Below are 25234 nucleotides of genomic sequence, written 5' to 3'. Positions count from 1 at the left end.
CTTTACCTTAATAAATTGTAATTAGAATTTTAAGAAGGAAGCGTTGTTTTCTTACTAAGGTGTATAACCTAATAAAATTTTACCCATTGTTAATAATTTCTTAAAATGAACCACCCTTCATTAAAACCATTTCTCCTCACTACACTTTTTTTCCCTTTTTAATAAACATGCTTCGTGGAGGGATGGGCACATAAAGTCCTCTAAGTTGAAATTGTTGGTCAAAGTTATGGACAGCTCTGATTAGGTTTTTATGGTATTATGGTTTGCTTATGTGATACGATTATGGATGTGGTTTGAAGTTTTTCTTTCTTTTTTGCCTGATACGGGGTCTTAGGTGGCTGCTTGTTGCATCGCATGAAGTTTTCGGTCGCATATGTGTAGAGATCATGTCGAATTTTTTCTAGGATGATGTGGGTTGTTTGGGGTGGTCAATTGGTTAGTTATGTATGTGTGTGTACTTCTTTTTATCGATTTCTTTTTTATAGCTATTTTGGTTGTTTTGCAAGCATTCTTTCTGATTGTCTGTATTTGTGGTGTGTGTGTTTTCCATCTGAATGGCGCCTCACGTTCTTCCTCCTATCCAGTATGTCCCGTTGATCAATAGGGATTATTCTCCCCTATTGGCTTTTGAGCCTATAGCGAAAGCAGAACTTGCAAATTTTGTGGCAGCTTCACTCCCTTTGATTCCAGATGATCCATCCCTGTGTGATGAGTTTCTTGCATCATACAGTAAGAAGTCGGGCCTGGTTCGTGGTGCTTCCATGGTGCTGACACCTAGAGGGTTAGGAAAGGCTTTGCCTCTTCCCTACAGAGGAGAGCCCTTTATTACAGCCAGACAATTATTCTCAAATGATGAGATTCTCAAGCTATTACAGAAGTAGACTAAAGAGATTCTGGATGTCAAGAAAGTGATTAACACTTCCAAAGTGACTTTTTCCATGATCACTGATCCTCTTTGGAAGTTAGTTTGCTAGTTCCTCCAAGACAAGTTTATGCCTGCCAAAACACCATCTCATTATTTGTCCAATGAGCTCTTCACAGCTTCCAGGATGGTGTTAAAAGGGGTGGCTATTGATTGGAGTACTTACCTGCTTACGAAGATGGATCAACATTTTGTCAAAGTGACCAGAGAGAATGTCACAAATGTCACTTATCGTTCCTACTTATATGCTTTCTTGACATACTCAGGCCTCAAGAAGGGTGTGCTATCACCTCCTCCATTTGATCCAATACCTCCCTCTCCACCTTCAGAAGAGTCAGAACCTATTGACATAGAGGTTCTTGATTCCCCTCATCCATTGGCCATTCAACGGAAGCGCTTGAAGCGTGTGGCAAATAAAACTCCCTCAGTCCTTCCTTTAGTCACAGTTCCTGCTACATCTGGCAGTGACCTCCCTGCCTACCTTACATGCAACAATTTATTCAGGGCACATAGAGAGGGTTCTTTGGAAATATATATATCAGTCCCTTCACTGAATAGTCTAGTGTCAGGAGATGCTATTCCATTCCTTTATAATGACATCCAGAGTTCGATTGAACTCTCAGTGTGACAGCTTGTGTTCAATAGCTATATGCTTCTTTCTATGAAGAATTGATACAGTCCAAAGATTAGTTGCATAAGGCAACCTCAGAGTTAGCCTCTGCTAAAGACACTCTTGCAGATCTACTTAAGTAGATGGAGCAGCAAACCCAAATGTTTGAGACCTAGAGAGAAGAAATATCTTCTTTGAAGATTTAGTTAGCAGAAGCTCAGTCAGAGGTCACTAGAGTCTCAGAGGAGAAAGAGAGAATGTCTAAGGAAGCTCAAGAGTTTCAGACTCTTTTAGATGCAAATGCTCAGTTCAACAGAAAGGGAGGACTATGTGTCCTTGATTCAAGAATTTTGCAACATCTTTGCTTGGAGTTATGATGAGTTGAGAGGCATTCCTCCTAGCCTGGCTATTCATACTATTCCTATAAAAGAAGGCAATCGTCCTGTGCGTCAGAAGGTAAGGCGTATGCCTTTTGAATTGAGGGACGGGCTATTTGAGGAGTTACAGAAGCTAAGAAAAGCTAGTTTAATCTTCCCTGTACAACACACAGAATGGTGTTCACCATTGTTATCAGGAAGAAGAAAAACAACCAAATCCGATTATGTGTAGATTTTAGAGAGCTGAACAAGCAGACAGTTAAGGATTACTACCCATTGCCATTTATTGACCAGATTTTGTAGTCCGTTCCTCCAAGCCCCAATGTTCCTATGATTCCTTCTATATCTCAGCAGGACTTGGTAGTTCTCTAGAGACAGGCCACATTGTGTCTCTTGTTTCAAGATAAAGTGGAAAGATTGCAGTCCAGGATGGATTTATTGTTATGGTCTACATTTGAGCACTTTCAGGAGTATGTTCCTCCGGACCATTCTTTCTTTGTCCACTATCAGTTGCAGAAGTTGGCCTTCTATATGAAGCTTTCAACAATGGATCTTCCTCTTCCAGAGGATGGTTGAAGTGGGCCCTGGTCTTCTAATTTGCTGATAGAAGTGGTCTGTATGGTCTTTGAAGATTCTGTGACGATGGATACCATGTTGCTATCTTACATGTATCTACGAGGTGATTTGTTGATTTCGGATGATGTAGATCTAGCTTGGTATGTGGGGGATGCATTTTTGCAAGATGTTTTGTATGTCAACTATTTGGAGTTGAGGATAGATGACATGTTCCAGTGTTATTCTTCAAAAGTGGCTACTTGCCTTGACAATTCATGGCATTCAATGATTGATTCTGTGGTCCTGAATCAACATCAGAATACATCTTCTACTTATGTGCAGAGCACTAACCAAAATTGAGGGTGGATCTCCTAGCTTATCTTTCCAAGAACCATCCATTTGATTCATCCTTCTTTGATGCCTATCAGAGAAGATCTGTTTTAGGTCCCTCTATTCCTAGCCTATTGTACTATCAACAAATGGCTCATCGCTATGATACTTATCTTTCCCTTTATCAAGGCAACTCAACAGCTATCTTACCTCTTCTTTTTTAGCCTCAAGGTTTTCCTCAAATTCCTATATTTACCTATTATTCTTTCATTGAAGATCGAGTCTTTTCCCCTTCTCCGCCATGCCCTTCTCCATCTATCCATATACCTTCTACTTTTCCTGCTTATCAATTGAAACCTTTCCTAACTGATTCACCTAAATTTTCAGCCACTCCTTCTTTAGCCTATTCCTCCTTTTATGATTTTACCTATCCATCTCTTCATCCTCTTTTACTTGTTCCACTTCTATCTCCTACCACTTCTATTTCTCAACCCCCTCAGTTGGTTAGTGAGTACGAAGGATTTGATCAGTAGATTCTAAGAAGAAGAGGATGGAGCTCAATTGATTCTCTCATGGGACCACAGATTAACTGGCCATTAATTCCAAGGGACCGGACAATGGCTAGTCAAGCATACCAGAATTACCTTCATTTTGCTCACCAATATTCCCAATCTCTAGATCCTTCAGTGAGGTTGACAGCTCATTTTGCTTGGTATTTAGCATATATGTGTAGGCATTCCCATAACGATCAAAAGGCCATTCCAAAGCTTTGTATGAATGTCAATGTGAACATTGATTCTCAATAGCTGGATGTTCTCTATTTTCATGCCCTATATCTACCTAACGGATACCTTGTTTTGCTAGAAAGGATGTGCTGCCTTCAGTTCTTTCAAAATCCTCCAAAGACATTTGTAGATGAGTCCTTCTCCATGGATCATTTTCAAAACCACCAAGCCTTCAAAAGGGATCACCTTCATTGATGCCTTTGCAATGTATTTTGGACGATTCTTAATGATATATATCTCTCCTTTTGGAGGTGTCATTCAGATGGTTGTGTTTAGTGTGTGTGTTGTAATAATTGTATGTGATGAGTTCGTGCTGGTTGAATAATTTGTTCGAGAGCTCTTTTCAAACTATTGATGATAGATGGAATGCCTATGGTGGAAAGTTGAAGAAGAACCTCTTATATCCTTTACAAATTTGTTATGAATTTCAATTGTTTATCAGATGAGTTAATGAATAACGAAGTTTTCCTTTAGTAGTATTTTTTCTAGAGATACAAGTGATAAGTTGGGGTCGTGTTTTGGCAAGATTATTGAAGATTCTGAAGACGATCAAAATTGAGCTCTTTAGTGAACTTATGTTCTTTTTTTCCTTAGGTCGTGAGGACGCTTCCTTTCTAAGTGTGGGGATATGTTGAGAGTGGAAAAAGACTAAATTTTTTACTGATTTTTGTTGTTTTTGAGGACTGAATGATTGATTTTTGATGGATTTAGAGTGATGTATGATGCTTAATGGAAGTGTTTGAGAGTGTTTTGGATGATATTGATTGTATTTTGAAAGTTCATGATGATTTTTAGTGGAGATATGAAGCTCTGTGATGTTCTGATAGGTTTTGTTGAGGTTCCGATTGGTTCTGTATACCTTCTGTATAGCTTCTGTTTTGTTCTGATTTTCTTCTGTATGAAGCATGGATTGATGATTGATGAAGATTGAAATATTTTGAAGGTTTATTGAATAGTTTTTGATAGTTTGGAATGGTTTTAGTATGATTTATGAGGATTTGATGTTCTCTGATGACCTTTTGTAACCTCTGTAAATCTTCTGTAGAGCTTCTGTCTCTGCTCTGTATCTGCTTTGGTCCTGTACTGTACTATTCTGTAGATCTTCTGTAAGTGTTCTGTAGAAAGCATGTGTGACTTTGGGAAAGTTTTCTAACTTTTGGAAAGGATGAATCTAAGTTCAAAAGAGCTAAAACAAATGGAAGAAGCAATTGTTGAAGACTAAAGAGAAGACTGAAGTGACAGTGACAGTAGTGAGCTATGAAGAGACAGTATAGTAGCTTTGGAACCTCTTCACATCAGACATACCTCTTGGGAGGTGCATCCATGACCTAGGAAGGATTCTTGATAGTCATTATGAGAGTATTGTAGTGAGGATATGATATACTATTGATGGAGAGAGAGAGAGAGAGAGAGAGAGAGAGAGAGAGCCAGAGATAGTCAATTTTATCAAAAGAGTGTAACTGTATATGAGAGATTGAGAGAGAGAACTATGAAGACATTGAAGATCAATATTATGTGATTGATTTCCATTCAAAAATGGTGTATTCTTTTATATTCTTTGTTCTATTGATGGGTTCTTTGAAGATGTTGAAGATTATGATCGATTCTATCAAATCGGTGGGAGATATCTACTATGATGCTGCGTGAAGATTTGTTGTTTTCTTTGTTTTGGTCATCAAAAGAATGAAATAAAAGCTTGTTGATGTTACAAGATAGATTTTCTTGCAGTAGAATCCCCTTTTCCTTGGTGTTCCTCTTGGGGCTCCATCAAGTCTTATTGGCTTCTAATGCAACCATCTCCTCATCCATTGCTGTATCCCAATGAGCATGACCAACAACATCCTCAAAACAAGTGGGCTCAACATCCTCAACTAGTTTCACCATATAAGCATAATGCTGAGCTGCATAACCTTCAAAACCAAATCTTTTAACAGGGTATCTAGCCCTGCTAGATCTGCGTACCACCGAATCACTCAATGGAGCCTTTACATTACTATGAGCTCTCTGTACACCTGGCGTCCTGACTGAAGGAATGCTAAGCTCATCATCCAAACTCTCCGAACCACTAGAATCTCCATCCAATCCCAAATGACTGGTAGATGCATCATTACCATCTAGCACTTTCTTCTTTCCTTTGTCCTTTCCTGCAACACTTATAGATCCACCTGAAGATGTGGGACTACTCCTTAGTCTCTTAGTCTCCTAGACCAAGGACTCACTGTAGGTATAGTACCAGATGATGTTTCTGGTCCACTAAGACTTTGTGATTCTTGTTTTTCTTTTTGCACATAGTTGTCCTGATCATTATCATCATCTAATACATCACTAGTAGGTGCATACTAGCTGCCTATCTCATCAAAGATAACATCCTTGCTTACTTTGAACTCACCTGTGACAGGGTTATAATAGCGATACCCTTTCTGCTCTAAAGAGTATCCAATAAAAACACATTTTTCTACCTTTAGATCAAGCTTCTTTCAAAGCTCATCTGGCACATGAACGTATGCAACACAGCCAAATACCTTCAAGTGCGATACATCACGCTTCTTGCTAGTAAAGCATTCTTCAGTAGTCATCCCATGAATTGCAGGGATGGAAGTTCTGTTCATAATGTAAACAACAGTATGGACATCCTCAGACCAAAAATGTTTGGGTATATTCTTTTGAGCCATTAATGCCCGTGCAACTTCTGCAATATGCCTATTTTTTCTTTCTGTAACACCATTTTGTTGTGGGGTATACCTGCAAGTAAATTGCCTCTTTATCGCATGAGTTCTCAAGAAGCCACTAAACTCATTAGAGAGGTACTCTCCCTCTCCATTTGATCTCAAGTACTTTACTTTTAAGCATGTTTCTGTTTCAACAGCTGCCTTAAAAGATTTGAAATGCTCAAACACATCACTTTTTTCCTTCATGAAGTATATCCATAACTTCCTTGAAAAGTCATCAATAAATGTGACAAAGTATTTGCTACCACTAAGAGATACAATCTATGTAGGCCCCCAAACATCTGTATGCACTGCATCAAGTATATTTCTACTCACTTCTCTATCATGTGAGAAGGGTTGTCTTGCCTGCTTACCAAACTGGCATGCTTCATAGACTTTATGCAATTTTGCAACTCTAAAAGAAGGCAACCTTGTAACCAATCCTTTGGACTGCATCAATTTCAGCCTTTGCACATTTGCATGTCCAATACGTTTATGCCATATTTCAATATCTGCAACAACTCCTTTTCCTTTAGCATACATAGCAGCATCCATTGCAAGAATTTCGGCATCTAAAGTGAACATTCGGCCAACTCTACTTCCTTTTGTGACCAACCTGCACTTATCATTAAATTCTTCTACAAAACAACCTTTTGCATTGAATCGGACCTGCAACCCCTGCTCTACCATTTGGCCAACAGACACTAGATTCTTTGTAATTGATGGCATATGTATAATACATCTGTCATACTCTTTGTCTAGCCATCAAATAAGGACAAGGGAACATTTCCAATGTGTGAAATTGGGTGGTATGAATCATCACCCATCTACACATAGCCTGGGTTTTGTAAGTCCTGCATCTCTCCAAACCATTCAACATGACTGGTCATATGATTAGATGTGCCTGAATTGACATACCATACATCATCATGTGTCCCCTTTCCTGTAACTGCATTCATCATATGTTGCATAACAAACAAATGCTCATTTTTATCTTCATTCTGTCGTGAAGACGATGTATAATTTACCTTCTGCAATTTACCATTACGAATATCATCCTTCTTTGCATAGCAATGGGCTGCAATATGGCATGTTTTGCCACAATAATGGCAAACAATAGTAGAATTTCCAGAGCCTCTGTTCTGCCATCCACCTCTTCCTCTAGAGCTCCCCCTGCCTCTAAAGTTTCCTCTGCCTCCAAAAACCTGCATTTCACCAAACTGTTGATTGAACCTGTTTTGCTGGTTATCGCCAGCATGTCCCATACCACGGCCTCTCGAAGAGGATCTACCACGTCCCCTTCCTGAATTCGAGTAAAATGCTTGGACCCGTTCACCATTTCTTTCAGATTAATCACCCTGCATATTGATCTCTTCAGTAATCATGAGAGAGATCAGCTCATCAAATTTTGGAAATGGCTTCCGTACATATACTGAAGTAACAAATGATTTCCATGCCTTCTCATTATTAAGGCCACTCAGAGTGGATGAAACCAAATCATCATCATTCGACATTGCATCAATCATTGCTAAAGCATTTGTAATGCTCCTCACCTTTAATACATACTCATTGATGGACATTTTCCCTTTCTTCAAGGCATTCAACTCTTGCTTGAGTTGAATCTTTCGTGCCTTTGTATTTACTAAAAACATGCTCTCAAAATTTGTCCAAGCTGCATGTGAAGTTTCTTCATTCCTAATATGTCCCAGCATAGTATTATCAATAACTGCAGATAGCCAGTGCATCACCTTTTTGTCTTTCGCATTCCACTCTTTTCATGCTTTTAACTCATCTACAGTCGGAGGGATACCCAGCTCTGGTTCCTTTTCTTCACCTGAAACAAATTCACAAAGGCTCTTTCCAATGAGGAAGTTCGTCACACGGAACTTCCATGAAGGGTAGTTGTTCTTGTCGAGCTTCTCAATAATAGGATTTCCACTGTTCTCTGCCATTATCACAAACAAGGATGCAATACTGCAAGCTAGTCTTCTGCAATCTTTCACAACACGTGCACAGCACTATACCAAGCGACCTTCTTTATTGAATACTTAATAGTACATGTAATCTGCAACCTGTTTGCAGATAAACCTTATGTTTGCTTCCTACAAACACCTCAAAAATTACAGATTCGCAATCTATAACCTGTGCACCCACTTTCGGTCAATACAGCCGAAATCATAGTGTACCCTGAAACTATTGTCTGCAACCTTGCGGCTCTAAAACGAGGCCTGAAACGGCCTCAGATGCCCAAAATAACTGCGAAAAAGCCCTAAAAGCGTACTTGCAAAATATACAGTGCTCTGCTCATACCAAATCTCACAGCAATCTGAGATTTTTGCTCAACCCTGCTTCCAGTGCCTCCACAGGCACTATCCAAGAGAGAGAGAGTGGAAGAATGGGAGAGCTTCTTACCCGTTGCTTGCTTGCTCAAACCTTGCTTCTTCTCCTTCACTTTAGCCTTAAAAATCAGCCTCTCTCAGTGGCGCGGGTCTAAAACTATGTCAAGAATCGCGTGGTGGGGGGACTTGCTTGAGCTGCGGTGCCAAACACACACTATATACCCAAGAGGAAGCTCACTCAAGAACACAAGAAGAGAGATGGAGGCCAAAACGTTTTCTTGTTGGTTTTTTTTTCTTCTTCCACACACTATACAATGTACACAAAGTATAGATAAGATATAACATAAAGGAAAGTGGCCTTCTAAGTCAAACAGTGCATAACCGACTACACTAATCGACTGGCACTATGTCTTTTGCTAGCTGTAGGTAGGTGTAACAAACTAAATATAATAAGTGATTAGTCAGTGGCCATGTGAGTATCATAATGACCACCAACGTGCTAAGTGTAGACATGCAAATCCATCTAGTCGGGCAGTCCATCATCAATGTTCGCACGTGTTGAGCTTGCCATCTCAACAATACATACAAACCCTAAAAACCCCATGGATGCCCATCCCTTTTTACATGACCGGCCATTGTGGCAAGGTCCTTTGTCTATTTCCCCCTTCTAGCCTTGTGCCTCTAACCTACACCCATTTAATACTTTACAATTGGCACAGGAGGGAGACTCGCGCTCTTTTACATGAACTTTTATAGTTTTTTGAGGCACCTTTCATTTAAAATTATGCTTTTGGCCCAAGCTTTGCTTTAGAGGCCGCCTGCGTGTCTTTGCTCTTTTTCCATCTTCTTTCCGCTTTTTCATTCATTCTTCCGCCTTCTTGACTTGGGGTTAACAGTTATGGAGCCATAGAATTGATTGTGTTTACGTCTACTAATTATTTGAGTATGTTGGCACTTTATTACATATCTTTTAACTTGCTTGCAATTCCATAGATATATATTGTTATTATGTTGGCTTTTACCTTTTTATTGAATATCATGATATCTATTTTTTGTTGTGAATGTCACTATAGATGGTCTAAAGAGAGCAGGATGAGCTGAAAGTACACAAATGAGAAGTTGCAGGAGATTTTCATGCATATGTCTCTCGATCAAATAACATGTTTTAGGGACATAATAGCATTGTGGAATTTCCTCCTTTGGGTGACAGTCTCCAATGTGTCAATCTTCAATAGGTGAACTTGATGCTACAGCTTGGCCATGTAGGGAGGCAACTCAAGTGTGCCTTGGTTAATTAGTGGAGTTGGTGATTGTGGTGGATGCTTTGGGGAGCCGCAGTGTTGGAGATAAATGCACCTATGCCTACGCCACCCATGTATTCACTACACCTACATTTATAGTGCCCGCACATCTATACACTGTGGACGGATGCCCATCACTGTCACTCGTACACATTATGACTATTGGAGTTCCCACATCTTGAGTCTCTCTGTCTCTCTTGTTCTTTTACTCTATCCTCCATAGCTTGTACTTTTCTTGCTTCTGCTTGCTCATGCTTCCACTTGGGCTTCTCTATTTATGCAGACTTTCTCTCCTCGTTGTATAGGGACTTGTTTTGGGGGTGCTATGGAGATACAAAGGTTGATACTCCTCATTTCCATCACAGTTCGGGAGAGGGTAGCTCTAGTGCTTGTAACTAAGACGCCGATGCAAAGTCTCTCTTTTGTCAAATGAGTGGATGCCCATCACGTGCCAGCTTGGCTACTAGGCAATTCCACTCTTGTGAAACCATGAATATCTGTTATGGGTGCCACTTGTATAGGTACATAAGATATACGAGGATCTACCAGTTATGCTTAAGAGCATGGTCATAGATGGAAGAGGGCATATAGTAGATGTATCCCACCAAGTCATGGTGGATACTTGGTGGAGTAGAACATTGGTTTCATATATATGAATGAAGAGGAAAATAGACTAATTGTGTATATGCACGAGCTGTGCCAGTAGGGTTTTAGACACAATATATTGGATCACTGAAAAAATATATTAGAGTGTAGCAAGGAGTATGTAATAGTGTCATTCCATGAGGAGTTTCTAGTTCTTTCTACAAGCCGATCATTTCTCCATGGGATGAATGATGGAGCTAATGGGCGGCTACATGTCCCACGAACGACTGGATGCATGAGAGGCAATAAAGAGTGGGGCAAGGAAGCTCGAGTGGCTAGATCAAGAGGACTGGAGGAGGCTTAGAGAGAAGGTTGTGGATTGTCCACAATGATGGGGCGGCAAGAATGAGAGGCGGTGAGGTGAGAGTTATGCATCACCTTGGGAGTGGCGACCATAGGACCTACCTGGAGAATTTTGTAAGTTCTCTATTAGTTATGTTAACTTTTTTATTTGTTTTTATCGCAATAATAACCTAATTCTAATAGTACTACTTTGTCTTTTTTGCTGCAGCACTCCATTATAAATTGTGATTCTACAAGCTTGGAGACACAATGTGTAGAAAGACATGGTTTGATTACATGCATCAACAAACTATATGAGTGTGGCAGTTCAATATGTCATGTCTCTTTAATGTAGCAAATTTTGAGTTCTTGTGATGCATTGTCTACTTTGGATTGATATTTGGTTATGTTGAAGATTCCTTTCAATAATCTATTATGTCAGGATGAGCTATCTGATGACTATCAATTGTAATTAGAGCTTGGATTCATGAAGTATCCTTCTCTCTTTTTTGGCCTTGTGCTCCATACATGCTTTTTTTGATTGATTGTATATAGCTTTCTTTATACACATCATTTCCTTTGTTGTATGTGGCTCGCATTGAGCTTTCATAGACAATTTTTCCTATTGTTGTTCTTCTTCCCTATCATTTGATGTAGTACTATGGATGTGATGTCATCATTGTACTTGTTCATAGTACATTGAATTAATGGATTCTTTGTTCTTGGTGATTCATGCACTACAAGGATTTGAGCTGGTAGCGATGGCGGGTATCGGCGTCGCTATTTGCGACGGTCCACAGGGAAAAAAGCGTGCCGAAACCGAGCGCGGCTTTATTTCGCGTTTTCGCGTTTTGTGTTTTGAGAGCGAGAGCGAGGGAGAGAGCGACCGTCGTGAGAGAAGGAGAGGAAGAAGACTTGCCACCGCCGCCGCCGCCGCCGTTGTTCGCAAAGGAGAGGAGGAGCCTTCATCGCAAAGAGGAGCCGCCCCACACTTGCCATATCTCATCGGTGAGTCTCCCTCTCTCCTTCTTTTGCTTGTTTAAGGTTTAAATCACTTTCTCTTTTGCTTGTTTAGGAGAGGAAATGAGAGAGAAAGAGAGGGAGAGGGAGAGAGAGGAAGAGAAAGAGAAAGAGAGGGAGAGGGAGAGGAAGGGGGAGAAAATGAGAGAGGGAGAGAAAGAGAAAGAGAGGGAGAGGGAGAGGGAGAGGGAGGGAGAGTGCATTCTCTCTCTTCCTCTCCCTTTTGCTTGTTTAAGGTTTAAATCACTTTCTCTTTTGCTTGTTTAGGAGAGGAAATGAGAGAGAAAGAGAGAAAGAGAGGGAGAGGGAGAGAAAGAGAAAGAGAGGGAGAGGGAGAGGGAGAGGGAGGGGGAGGAAATGAGAGAGGGAGAGAAAGAGAATGAGAATGAGAGGGAGAGGGAGAGGGAGAGGGAGGGAGAGTGCATTCTCTCTCTCCCTCTCCCTTTTTCTTTTGGAGAGTGTTAGGATATATTGTGAGAGGGAGAGGAAATGCGAGACAAAGAGAGGGAGAGGGAGAGAAAGAGAAAGAGATGCATACTCAAATGGATAGCTTTATGGAGATGTATGTCTACTCAAATGGATAGCTTTTGTCTACTCAAGATGTAGTCCACCTGTGTGTGTATATATTGAAACGATAACATATCCGTGATTATGGTAATGGTATGCACTTTGCTTTTTTTATGGGTACCATTACATCGACTCCTTAAGAGGGCTAAAAATTCATCATACACTTTATAAAGTCTAATTAGGAGATTTAAGATGCACGATAATAGACTTATCGATAATGGTATGCAATGTGCTTTGCCATGGGCCACGTACATTGGTGACTTTTTAAGATGGCTTAAAATTGGTCATATCCTTCATAATGTCCAAGTAGGGGATCTAATTGTGATATGCATAATTCATTGTTTTTGTATACTTTATAGGCATAACAAATTAGTAATCATGCCAACTAGTCAATGGAAGGACTAAAAGAAAATGATACCCTAGCTAATGGTCATTATGGTACTTCATCAAAATGAACCCAAAAGTATTGCTATAGAAGAAGAATCCCTTAAATTGAGCATAGGATATTTTCTTCAAATGTTATGACTATGAGTAGAATTGATTGAAACAAATTTTATTACTATAGTTGATAAATTTCATAGATGGCATTAATTTTTATACATGGACCTAGGACAAAAAAACCACATTTCTAAGATGCTTTTTGTTGAGACTGATTTATTATTAGACTAAGAGATCCTCAATGATGCTCATAAATGGATTACTTATACTCAAAGCCCTCTAGTGCAGTTGTATAAGTAATCCTAGTAGAGCCCCTCTAAGATACTCAAAGTACATAACCTAGAGACTGTAGCTAGGTATATAAGGTATAATGGTTGTACAAGAAGACACCTCAATAATTGACTGAAGAACTTCATTAATCATAGAATCCTTGTCACCAATCTTTTTGTTGCAATGATGAAGTAACATATTCATCACTTTTCCTTTTAGCATCTAAGGCATTATCCAATCTTTTAGTCAAGTCCAAACATTTAGTCTTCAACTCATGAACCTTATGAACCAATGCTTTTTTTTTTATAATAATGAATAATTATTTACCGGGACAAACAAATCCTTGAACATGGTATATGGCCGAGATATAGCATCAATAAATCTCTTAACTACTATGTCCAATGCATTCTTTACATCAATTAGTAAAGCATTTCTTATATCTTGAAGTTTAGATTTCAACACCATGGATGCATCAATATCAACCTCAATGTTTTACAAAATTTGCTTCTCAAGCTCTTGCAGAGGCTAAAACCTCTCAAGCAAGAGCTTATGGTCAACTAGCAACTTGACATACATCTCCATAAAGCTATCCATTTGAGCCTCGTGTGTTGTAATGTAGATAAGATGGAAAACGAAGAAGGTCTTATTGTTCAAGATCGCGAGGCGTATCTTAATCAGCGTGTCCCATGTCCTTGCTCTCAATGCAAGTTGGCAATTAGACGAAAACGCCGATTATCTATAGAACACGTACGACGATTTGGCGAGTTTCAATCTGAGATCATTGATCAGGCGATTGCGGATTTTCAGCAAACGGTAATTTGAAGTTAATATTAATCATGCATTGTACTCGCAAGCTAGTTGAAAACCATACACAATAAGATTGGATCTTGTTGGCAAATTCTCTATCCAGGGAGGTGATGTCTCGTCCCAAGGGGGAGTGCACCCTTTGCGGCCAATTAGAAGAGTTCGTGGGCGTGCGATGGATGGAGTGCAGGAGCCAATCCACCACTCGCAAGGCCAATCTATACCGGCAATGCCACAGGAGACAGACAATCTTCCAGACCTACCTATAATCTTGGAGCCTGAGATGGAGGCAATGATCGATGCATTGATTCCCATGGATGTCGAGACATCTGATCCGCTTAGAGAGGAAGCATCCATATCATTATATGATGGGTACCGAGTATCTCGGTTGAAGACATTGCTTGCACTCTTAAGTGTGCAAGCAAAATACAGGTGGAGCGATAGGAGTGTGACCGAGTTATTCAGGTACCTTGCACATAGGCTTCATTGATTATTTTTTTTGACACTATTATTACAAACATTTGTGCTTTTTCAAGGTGTTTTATGATTTTTTTCAGGTTATTGAAATATCATATATTACCACCTGCAAATACCATGCCTGAGTCTCGTGATGATGCACGACATGTTTTACGGAAGCTTGGCATGGACTACAATAACATCCATGCATGTATCAACGATTGCATACTGTTTCGAGAAGAATACGAGACATGTCCAAAGTGTGGTGCTCACAGGTATCAACAGGACTTGCAAGGGCAAACCATCCCTCAAAAAGTTCTCAGACACTTTCCGCTCATCCCCCGCATAAACCACATGTTTCGTACGTCCCGGCATGGCGAGCTTGACAACGTGGCATGTGCAGAATAGGTCCACGGATGGAGTTCAACGAATATCAGCGGATTCGTGTGCATGGAGCCACATTGACTCTACCTTCCCAGGCTTTGCGCGAGAGCCAAGGAATCTTCGGCTCGGTCTCGCAATGGATGGCGTGAACCCATTCGGTCTGCGCTCAACTTCTTACAGTGTGTGGCCTACAGTCCTTGTCAACTACAACATCCCTCCATGGCTTTCTACGAAGAAAGGACATCTCATCCTTAGCTTGCTCGTCCCAGGCCACTACAAAGTAAAAAATATGGACGTGTATCTTCGTCCATCAGTCGATGAGCTTAAGATTTTGTGGGAGAAGGGGGTCATGTGCAAGATATGAGCAGGCGCAATGGTCGGCGGTCATCCAACATTCGAGCCATTCTTATGTGGACGATGCATGACTTTTCGGGATTGGGAGAGTGCTCAGGTGAGCATGCCTCCGTTCTCGCTGGTAATATCTATATTTTATCTCATTCAATCAAGTATTCACTAGGTCGTGGTGTCGGAACAGGTCTGGTTACCTCAAGTTATCATGCATGTCCATTGTATGGGCCACAATTAGACTCCCGAAGGTCACGAACCATGAAGAAGATGGTATATCAAGGACATGCCGCTTTCTTGCCGGAGGATCATGAACTCAGGGAAGGTTTCCTTGGATGATCTCCAACACGTATGAACGGCACAAGCTGGTACGAGCTGAAAATGGTCCACGCGGAATCACATCCAAATGGAATGCGACGGTTCTCAGTTTTCTACGAGTTTCCATATTGGACCCACTTACAGGTCAACCACTTGTTGGATCCCATGCATATTTTCAAGAATGTGGGTAGCTTGCTATGGGACCACATCACAGGAAAGAGAGACACTATAGGGGCATGAATGGATTTGAAGGAGGTAGGTAAGATGGAGGCGCTTTGGTCGCAGTCGAGTGCTGATGGTCGCGTGCAGCTTCCTCGCGCTCCTTGGGTTTTGTCCACTAAAGAAGAGCGCATTGTGAAGCAAGTAATCAAGTCTATCCGCACTCTGACGGGTATGATGCGTTCTCTCAGGTCCGCATTTTCTAAAGACGACCAATTATTGGGGCTAAAATCCCATGATTGGCATAAGATATGTCAGGTTTGTGCTACGAATGGATTGTAATTAGCGTGGGCATTTTGCAATTTGGAAAGTGGCCATTATTCATAATGCTTTCTCATTTGTGGCAGTTTGTCCTATCGATCGCGATCGCAGGATGCCTTACTCCTAAAATTCGCGGGGCCATTTACAAGTTGTCGACTTTGGTGCAATGGATCTCACAGAAAGAGATTAAGATGTCCTCTATTAAATCTGCGAGGCGGGGAGCAGTGGAGATGGTCTATCTCTTTGAGAAATACCTGCCCACTAGCATGCTGACGATACATATATGCATTTTAAGAGAGATTTTTTTAAAATGATTTATATTACTGTGCTTTGTATAATTTAAATTGATTATTCTAACACCATTTTTTATCTGTGCAGGTGACATTTTCAGGATAAGTCGAGGGATGAGCGATGAGGAGTTGCAGGACATCTTCGCACGCATGTCTCCAGACCACCTCGTGAGATTCAGAGAGATGGCAGACCAGGAGCTGTCTTGTTCTTCGTTAGGGCGCTCTGCTAGATCTGCTTCAGCACGATCGGATGCTTCGGCTTCGAGCAGATGATCTCGACGCTCACGACTTGGGCCAGTGGGAGAGAGTGCATCGGGATCAGGGGGATGTTGCTGTGGAGACATGGATGTGGTGTCTCTGTCTCGTCGTTCAACTAGAGCTATATCACCTCCGGGATTTGTCACACCTGTGGGGACGTCTACTCTAGTTACTCCGGCTTTTGCGCAGCCGTCAGCAGGTGGCATCCCTTTGGGTGCCACTCCGAGAGAGGTTACCCCCGTCGGTACACCGGATGTAGAGGGGTCTCCTGGATATGCCCAGGAGCGTGGACAAAGATGGGAGAGGACCCATCTTAGGCAGACTCCTAGGGGTTATGGATATCTGGTCGATAGTAGGTCAGGAGCCATCATCATGAATGATGAGGGGAGGAGGGTGATGGCTCTCATGAGAGAGTTGTGCCAACAAGTTTCTCGGCACAACGTCCTGGATCATTGGAAGAACATACTGGAGGGGAGCAAGGACTACATAGTAGCATCCTTGCACGAGGAGTTTTCGGTGCCAGCCGCAGTAGATAGATTCTCTACGGGCTGAATGATGGATTGCATGCGTGCATACATGTCACATAGACGATCCGACGCACGCAAGGCAATCAAGAGTGGGGCTGCAAAGCCCGAGTGGTTAGATGCAGACGACTGGCACGACTAAGGGAGGAGGCTACAGATTCTCTAGGACGTTGGAGTCAGCAGCACAAGGCGGCAAGGGCACGACTCGAAGCCGGAGTGGTCTATCATCTTGGGAGTGGCTGCCACAGGACATATTTGGAGGACTTTGTAAGTTTTTCTTTTGTTTTGCTTGTTTGTTTTTTTGAAATATTCTTTGTACTGACAATCATGTTTCTAATAGTTAGCATTTTGTTTTCTTTGCAGCACTCCATTACAAATCGCGATCCGCAAGGCCTTGAGACTCGATATGCAGAGAGGCACGGTCTCAATGCATTGATCGACCGATTGTATAGACGCGGCGGCGCTGTAAGTCACTCATCTTTCTTGTCCGTAGTTACCATGAGATATTTGAATGCATTATTGTATGGTGGATTGATGTGTTATTTCTTTTTCTGCAGAGTCCGTTCGATGCTCCTTTGCGGCGGGACGAGCTTTCGGTGGACGAGGATTTGTAGCTCGCCCTTGGATCCTTGGAGCTCACACACCTTTATTTTTTAGTCGCTTGATCTATGTAGACATTTTCTATGTATTAGTGATATTTTATCATGATTGTACCAATCGCTTTTTATGCGAATATGTATTTATTTCAAGTATCGGTTTTATGATTTCAGTATACATTCTTTTTGTTTGCAAGCGCTTTGTATACAGTAATGCAAAAACTATTTTGTATGGCTCTCATACAGCACACAGTGCTCTGCCCTGCCACAAAATTTTTTTTATCCCTATTACCATCGCTATTAGCGTCGTAAATTTACTGCTCACGCGCGTCGCTATTGCTGTCGCTATGCACGTCGCAAACTTACTGGTTGCGTCGCTATTGGCGTCGCATTTAGCGACGTTTCTATGGCGTCGTTAATAACGACGCTTTTTGCGACGACGGGGGCAAATTTTGTTGTTTGTATTTTCGTCGCTTTAAACGTCGGTATAAGGTCTATATCTTGTAGTGATGATGTACAACTTTGGGAACTTAGCTATATGTTACATTGTAAATGAACTATGGAAGAATATTCGATCCATGTGGCTAGAAGGGCGGCATAATTTTATGCCCTGCGACCCCTTTTTTATTGGTTTGTAACTGCTATTACTATTTGTATCACAAGTTTACTTGCAACTGTCATTATTAGCGTTGCAAATTTATTGCAACCATTGTTATTTTCTTGGCTATATGCATCGGTAATAGTGCCAATACTACATATACCTACACTATTAGTGACATATATAGCAACAATTTTCTAGAGATGAAAATAACAACATTAATAGTAAAGACATGCACAAATTTTTCATGACTAATTTCGTTGCTTTGAACATTGGTATTAGGTCTACATGTTATAGCGGTGGTTGCTTTTTTTACTCACAAGTATTGTAGCAATGCCAGTTGTGCAAAGCACGATTGGGGGTTTGATCGGCAAGGCAAGCTAGTTTTAACGATGACACCTAGTTTTAGTAATGACATGATAGTTATTTGAGACTTGGAAGAGATTTGTACATAAGTAAAAACCATGTTGCACAGGCGTATATAGGGTTAATGAGATTTATAAAAAAAACCCTTTGGCCAAGGTATCTGTTGAGGGACGAGAAGCAAGAAAATTTCACTTTGCATGTTAGAGAGAGGTGAGGTAAGTGTTGATTGAATAGGGCTCGCAAGTGGAGTAGCTTTTCGTCAATCTTCATCATGCCAAACCAATCATGTTCCCTAACCCTATGGACATCCTGCTAGCACCCTACTATTGAGTGGGTGCATGCAAGGGTAAGAGAGGGTTCTCTTAACCCTACCCACCCCACCCCAACCCCATGTACCAGTCCCCCCACTACACCATGGTGTGACCTGGTCCTAAACACGGTGGTATAGGTATAGTGATAGATCGAGACTAATTGCTTATTTTCTTTTTTATTTTGCAATATATTTTCTCTCTCAAGCGCCGCCGGGGGGGGGGGAGGGGGGGAGATAGAGAGAGAGAGCGGGCGCCGCGCGGCCATACCTTACGATGGTGTGTGGATGCTTGTTAGACAGGGCGAAATCCCATGCTACCCTCGTGCGCATATTGCAAATTAATCACTGTGTTACTAATGTGATAGATTTGCCTCACACAATGGTTAATTTCTTCTGTGTTCTTAGTGCAGAAATATGGGGCACGGTGTTAACAAATGTTGGGGAAAATCAGAAGATTTAACCCTATCTATCAATTTCACTAGTTGATATTAAAGCTCCAGTAACCGCAAACCAGTTAATCTTAAGCTTTTGAGGGGTCATAGCTCCTGCAAATCTAGCTTAAACTGATCTATTATGTATGGTCCATCTTCATTCAATACAGAGGGCAGCCATGTATTCCCCAGGTCTTGAAGGAACTTGAATTCCTCACTTTCTCTAATGTGCAAATCAACCTATTCCCTCTGCTTGATATGGCTACTCAATCCATTCTGTCCTGTTGAAAGCCAGTGCTCAACAGAGATGAAACTGTATCTCACAAGAAGGGATAGCTAGTAGAAAACCATGAGCCTGCAAGAAGAGGATGAATAATTTCATACACACTTAAGAGGGCCAGTCATCCATACAGAGTTTTAGCTGCCTCATAGTTGATTGCAGACAGCTTATGTACCCCCTTATGTTCTCATCCCGGCCGTATGATACCATTTAAATCATATGAGTAGGAGTTTATAAGAGATCTAAGTAAAAGAATTTGATATCAGCATCATTGCCATATCAAATAATTGCTCAGGACATCATCCCATTGAACTGGATGATACCTTCGGATTTGTACTCAAAAGCAAGAAGTGGATAAATTTACTGGTGATTTATATGTTTATACTTATATATAATCAGCGAACAGAATGCTAGCTTTGATTAGCTATAGAAGGGGGCCTGTTGATGGGGTGGCTGCATATCCAGTAGGTAGGTCTTCCCAGCTAGTTGGACCACTGCTAGTCCAGTAATTATTGCATCCAGCCTCCAAAAGCCCCTGATCTTGACTTTCTATGCTGGCTTGATTGTTCAAGCTTTCCATAGCAATGATCTGTGATTCTTCTCCAGTCTCTGCTCCTGAATGTTGTGGTTGTTGCTGCTTATTTGCAAGCTTCTGCTCAATTTGCTGCACAGCCTTCCAGTGGCCTCCTTGCAGATTGGCAGCTGTAATGGCTGAAGAGAAACTGCCATTGGTCATTGCATCCTGTTCTTGATTTGATCCAGGTGCTATTGCCTGTATCTGAGATGAAATGGGCACCAGAGCCAAGGGTAAGCTGCAGACAGCTAGCTGATGAGGCTGTGTGGCCGCTGTGGCAGCTCCATTGAGAAAAGGATCAACCTCTGACAGCATGGGGCCACTCGCTGTGGCCCCTTCGCCATAGTGCTGCAGCAAAGGAGGGCGCATCGCACTGCCGAAGTCTGCAAGGCCTATAAATCCATTGCGCAGAGAAAGTGCTCCAAAATTGGCCAATTGATTGTTCAATGATGCTAGGGTAGCCAGATGGCTACTGGTGGCAGCAGGAGGTGGAGCAGCTGGGATAGTAGTGCCCATCAGACTGCCAGCCATTGCAGGATCATGAGGGGGGGTTAGTCTAATCAGCTGCTGATTGATGAGGGCAGGAGATGGGGGTGCGAACAAGGGGAAGCTCATATCATCACCTCCAGGGGAAGGAAAGTTGAAGAAGAGAGGAGTGGGGGGTAAGCTGTCAGGCAAGCTCAATGGCCCTCCTTCATGGGGGCCAGATATATTGCCTGTGTTCAATGGTACAAACTGTGAATTACTAGAAAGTAGTGGAAGATCAGCCACACTACTGGAAGAGGAAGAAAAAGAAGAAGAAGCAGACCCCTTTGGCCTGTTGTTGTTGCTGTTGCTGTTGCTATTGGTTCTCTTGTTATTTTTCCTGCAACCTCCTCCCACAGGCACATTCCTCAGGGCTCCACCTTTGGTCCAGTATCTTCTGCAGTTCTTGCAAAAATGCCTTGGCTGGAGCAAGCTGTAGTTGTTGTAGTAGCAGAACTTTGTGTTGACAGAGTCACACCGCGGGCACTTGAGGACCTGCTGCTGATCGTTGCCAGGCGCGGCATTGGGACTTTGCTGTGGGTGCTGATGAGGTTGATGCTGTTGATGATGATTATGTTGTTGTGGATGATGATGATTATTGTTATTATTGTGATGGTGATGATGATGCTGGGGAGTTTCTTTGAGCCGTCGATCGATGAGAGGCGGCGGGTTCAATCCTTGTTGAGATTCTGGGGGCTTCATATTCAGCTGGTCACCACCACCACCTCCTCGTCTATCCCTCATCATTTTTGACCCAATGGTTATAGCAGGTGGGATATTTATACAATTCTCCAATCTAAAGTTTACCTGCCAGACCAAGATAGTATGCCTTATCAATGAGCTCAAAGAAGTTTGCAGGAGCAGGGTCTTTCTCTCTCTCTCTCTCTCTCTCTCTCTCTCTCTCTCTCTCTCTCTCTCTCTCTCCTAGCACACATACACTCTATGTCACAGACACACACACACTCTCTCTCTGATACACCTAGCACAGATACACTATTGCACACACACACACACTCACTCACTCACTCTCACTGAGAGAGAGAGAGAGAGAGAGAGAGAGAGAGAGAGAGAGAGAGAGAGAACCGCATAGTCACACCAATTTAACACAGGGCTTATGTTTTACATGCCTTCTGGCAGCTGAATTCAAGGTGCTAGCTTGCTTACAGCATGGATTATGATAACAAAGAAGCAGGTGGTAGATCTGACAAAAGGATAATTCTTTGTCTTGGGTCTACTTTCAGCAGCTGATGATCGTTCTAATCAAAGCACCTGTACGAGCTGTGATTAGCAGCAGCTGAAAAGCAGAACCTGGTGAAGGTTTATACTCAGTCTGGTATTTCTATGGTGGGATGACGATGATGACCGACAAGAGAGATCAAAATACAGAGAGAGAGAGAGAGAGAGAGAGAGAGAGAGAAGAAGGGGAGGGAGGCCGGGTCCCCGGTGGGGGGGAGGGACGCATGGGGGGGCCGCCGGGGGGGGGATGAGATTTGAGAGAGAGAGATGACATTTTTGTGAAATTGGCCCCCTCCGGACACAGATCTTGACAGGCCATCCTGCGGCCCTTCCTCCACGTGTCCCAACCTCAGCCCTACCAACCCCTTTGTCCAAATTTACCCCCCCCCCCCCCCCCCCCCCCCCAAACCAAAAAAAAACAAAACTTACTAGCTGGCCTCTAGGCCCGCTAACGGTGCTTCACGCGGTTGGCATCATTGCGAAGCTCGCGAGGCTACAACTCACTATTATTTTCTATTTCCCCCCACTCCCCTTTCATCCTTCTGTTTCATAATTCTTATTGTTAGCATTGCCAACTTGCCACTCCAGAGGCAGGCTTAAGTACAATGGTTTAGGAGGATCTATTTGTCCTAAGGATCTAGTCAACAAGTAAATTTTTAGCACAAAGGTCATTGGAGTCAGAAAAACGTGCTCGACCAATCTGTAGGATAGATGTGTGAGTAATCGAAGTTCTCAAGTTCAAATCTTGTGATTGAATGGCTCTACGATGCATTTTACGTAGTATAGGTGCATGGATTGGGAATAAGCCCAATCACAAACATCACCATTGGTCACATTACAAAGAAAAGCAACAAGAGATGGCAATGCTCTAGCATACCATCTCTTTTTACAATTACAAGGTGCGTGCCTCCCTCTCCCCCCAAAAAACCCCAAAAATACCAAAAAAATAAAAGAACAAGTAATACAAAGACTCAATAAAACCTTCTTTTAAAACCAATGGATTTGTTTTTAATTTTAAAAGCAATCCTAGTTTTGCTTAGGGTTTTCATTGTAAACAAGCACAAACAAAATAATTGAGGACAATGTTCAATTTTAGAGGGGATAACTAAAATTTTGTCCTTTATAAAGTATTAAATGTTAGCTTTCTAAAACCTTAACCCTTCCCAACTCTCCACCCCCTTAGTATTAATATACTATCTTCTTATCGAAGTTTCAGGTTGAATCCACCTAGCTTTTGATTGAAAGTATCATGCATAATCCACTCGAGTTCAAACCCTTAAATGTGATGTATGCCACTAACCAACTTGGGATGAGTTCTAACATCTAAAAATAAAATCCTCTCTCTCTCTCTCTCTCTCTCTCTCTCTCTCTCTCTCTCTCTCTCTCTCTCTCTCTCTCTCTCTCTCTCTCTCTCTCTCTCTCTCTCTCTCTCTCTCTCTCTCTCTCTCTCTCTCTCACATATTCATGGTCCCATTCTCAACTTGTTTTTCCATCAATGTCATTGTAGGATATGTGGAGACACATTAAGAAGGTTTGGTAGAAGCTATAAGGTCATCTAACTAAGGGCCATGCTCTATAGCTAGACAAACTTCATTCCTTAGCTTTAGAAATGATGTGACCACACAAATACGCTAAAAACAGGGACTTCTTAGAACAAGTAAAAAGAGAGAAGGGTTGTGTATATAAATATAGGTGACAAGGAAACATCAAAAGATGTCTGGAAACATGAAGGCTAGGTGAAACATAATTTACATGTGTGAGACTCTCCAAATCAATCAAAAGAACCTAGTAGATTAGAGGATGGTCAAATTTTACGAGACATAACTTTCACTAACAACTATATCCTCCGAAAATAGAGAACGTAAAACATATGTTAGGCCCAAATCTAAGGAGAGTTCCTTTGTCTATTGCAATTGCATGAACAAAATCATAAATCTTCATGCACTCTCTCTCCTCTCACATGGCCATCATTTAATCATTAAAAGATTCTCACATGAGGCATTGGGCGAGAAGCATGGGCACATCCAACTTATGTGGCAATTAAATATTCTATATGATGAAGATTGAATACTCGTGGTTGTGTTGACCTTAAAGAGGTACATTTGCTACCTAACAACCTTCTAAATCTCATTTAGTGGTCTTCTTATCATGTGCACATCATAGCATTTGCATGAACACTAAACAAAGAATATCAACTTGCCCTGCCATGTGCAATATGCTTCACTAAGATTAGCTACGACACTTGGATCTCTCTCTCTCTCTCTCTCTACAAGGGAACCTCTCACAAGAAATAGCATTGCATGAGTAGAAGGCACACCATTAATGACAAATGCAACCTCTATGGATGAATAATGTTTTATCCCATAAGATTATGCACACATTTTTTAAAAAAATCTAATTTAAAGGGAGTGGGGAGCTTTAGCATGTGCTTTCTTGTTTAGAGGGTTCAAAAGAGGAGAATTTTAGACACAACTGAAACTCTGAATCCCACACATTATGGATTAGAGTAAGAGTAAAACTTGTAATCACAAAGACGATGGCTAGCACATTGATGTCATTAAACATTTAAGGTCTCTCTCTAATAAAATTTGTAAACATGGTTATGGTAACTATTTTTCTTCAAAGTGTGTTCAATCAATGGAGCAAACTCATGAAATGATTATTCTTAGTACATGTGTTTTTACACATTGTAATTTTTGTTGTACTTACAATGAGTTCCTAATCTTTTTAAACCCTTAAGGACATGTATGGCATTGTACTATACAACTTTTTATACAAGTAATTAAGTTATTCCTATTTATGGAATATGTTTGTACATCCCTTTTCCAAATTTTCAGATTGATAGAACTGTCTCTTATATTTGCAATATCATACTTCTTTCTTTAAAAACTTGGAGGAGGCAAAAACGACCTTCTTGCTTAGCCAATGCTAACTTACATGTGTTTGATATGGTAACATGTGTGTGTGCGTGCACGCTCACCCAAAAAAACAAAAAAGGAAACCACAAATCCCCATTAGAAATACCTTTGCCATGCCTCCCTTAAACAAGAAAAATTACATGCTACTTCATTTGAAACACTAAGTTTAGTAGGAAATATATCCTTACAAACAAAGCAACTAATCTCCTTTTACACAAATGTGAAGACCATATTCTACACTATCCTAAGATACTAGGTTTTTTAAGGTCACAAGTTCATGCAAGTTATGCCTTGTTCTTGGTGGTGGGGGGTGATGTCAAGTCTTTAGGCATTTTCCATGAAAGGTTCTCTAACATGCTTTGATCTATTGTGAAATGCAACAAAAGACTTGT

At 41.3% G+C, this 25234-nt stretch overlaps 1 protein-coding gene across 3 annotated transcripts; it reads right to left on the bottom strand.

Annotated features, from left to right (window-relative positions):
• Positions 1 to 19126: 19126 nt before the first annotated feature.
• On the bottom strand, positions 19127 to 22064 carry LOC148015267 (uncharacterized). Of its 3 annotated transcripts, none has more exons than XM_087665712.1 (2): positions 20972 to 21189; positions 19127 to 20879 (listed from the first exon to the last, which is right to left on the bottom strand). In XM_087665712.1, exons 1-2 carry the CDS (start codon positions 21051 to 21053, stop codon positions 20014 to 20016), a joined length of 948 nt encoding a protein of 315 aa, XP_087521838.1. In that variant the 5' UTR covers positions 21054 to 21189; the 3' UTR covers positions 19127 to 20013. The 3 variants fall into 3 exon arrangements, with proteins under 3 accessions (XP_087521838.1, XP_087521836.1, XP_087521837.1); XM_087665710.1 differs by adding an exon at positions 21816 to 22064 and having other exon boundaries at positions 19135 to 21495; XM_087665711.1 differs by adding an exon at positions 21853 to 22064 and having other exon boundaries at positions 19135 to 21495.
• Positions 22065 to 25234: the final 3170 nt, after the last annotated feature.

This window comes from Lygodium microphyllum, chromosome 24, assembly GCF_053477565.2.
Source record: "Lygodium microphyllum isolate KBCC chromosome 24, Lygodium_microphyllum_v1.1.10, whole genome shotgun sequence".
NCBI lineage: Eukaryota > Viridiplantae > Streptophyta > Polypodiopsida > Schizaeales > Lygodiaceae > Lygodium > Lygodium microphyllum.
Note: the sequence above shows the minus strand (reverse complement) of the source record. Positions and strands in the feature narration are given on the sequence as shown.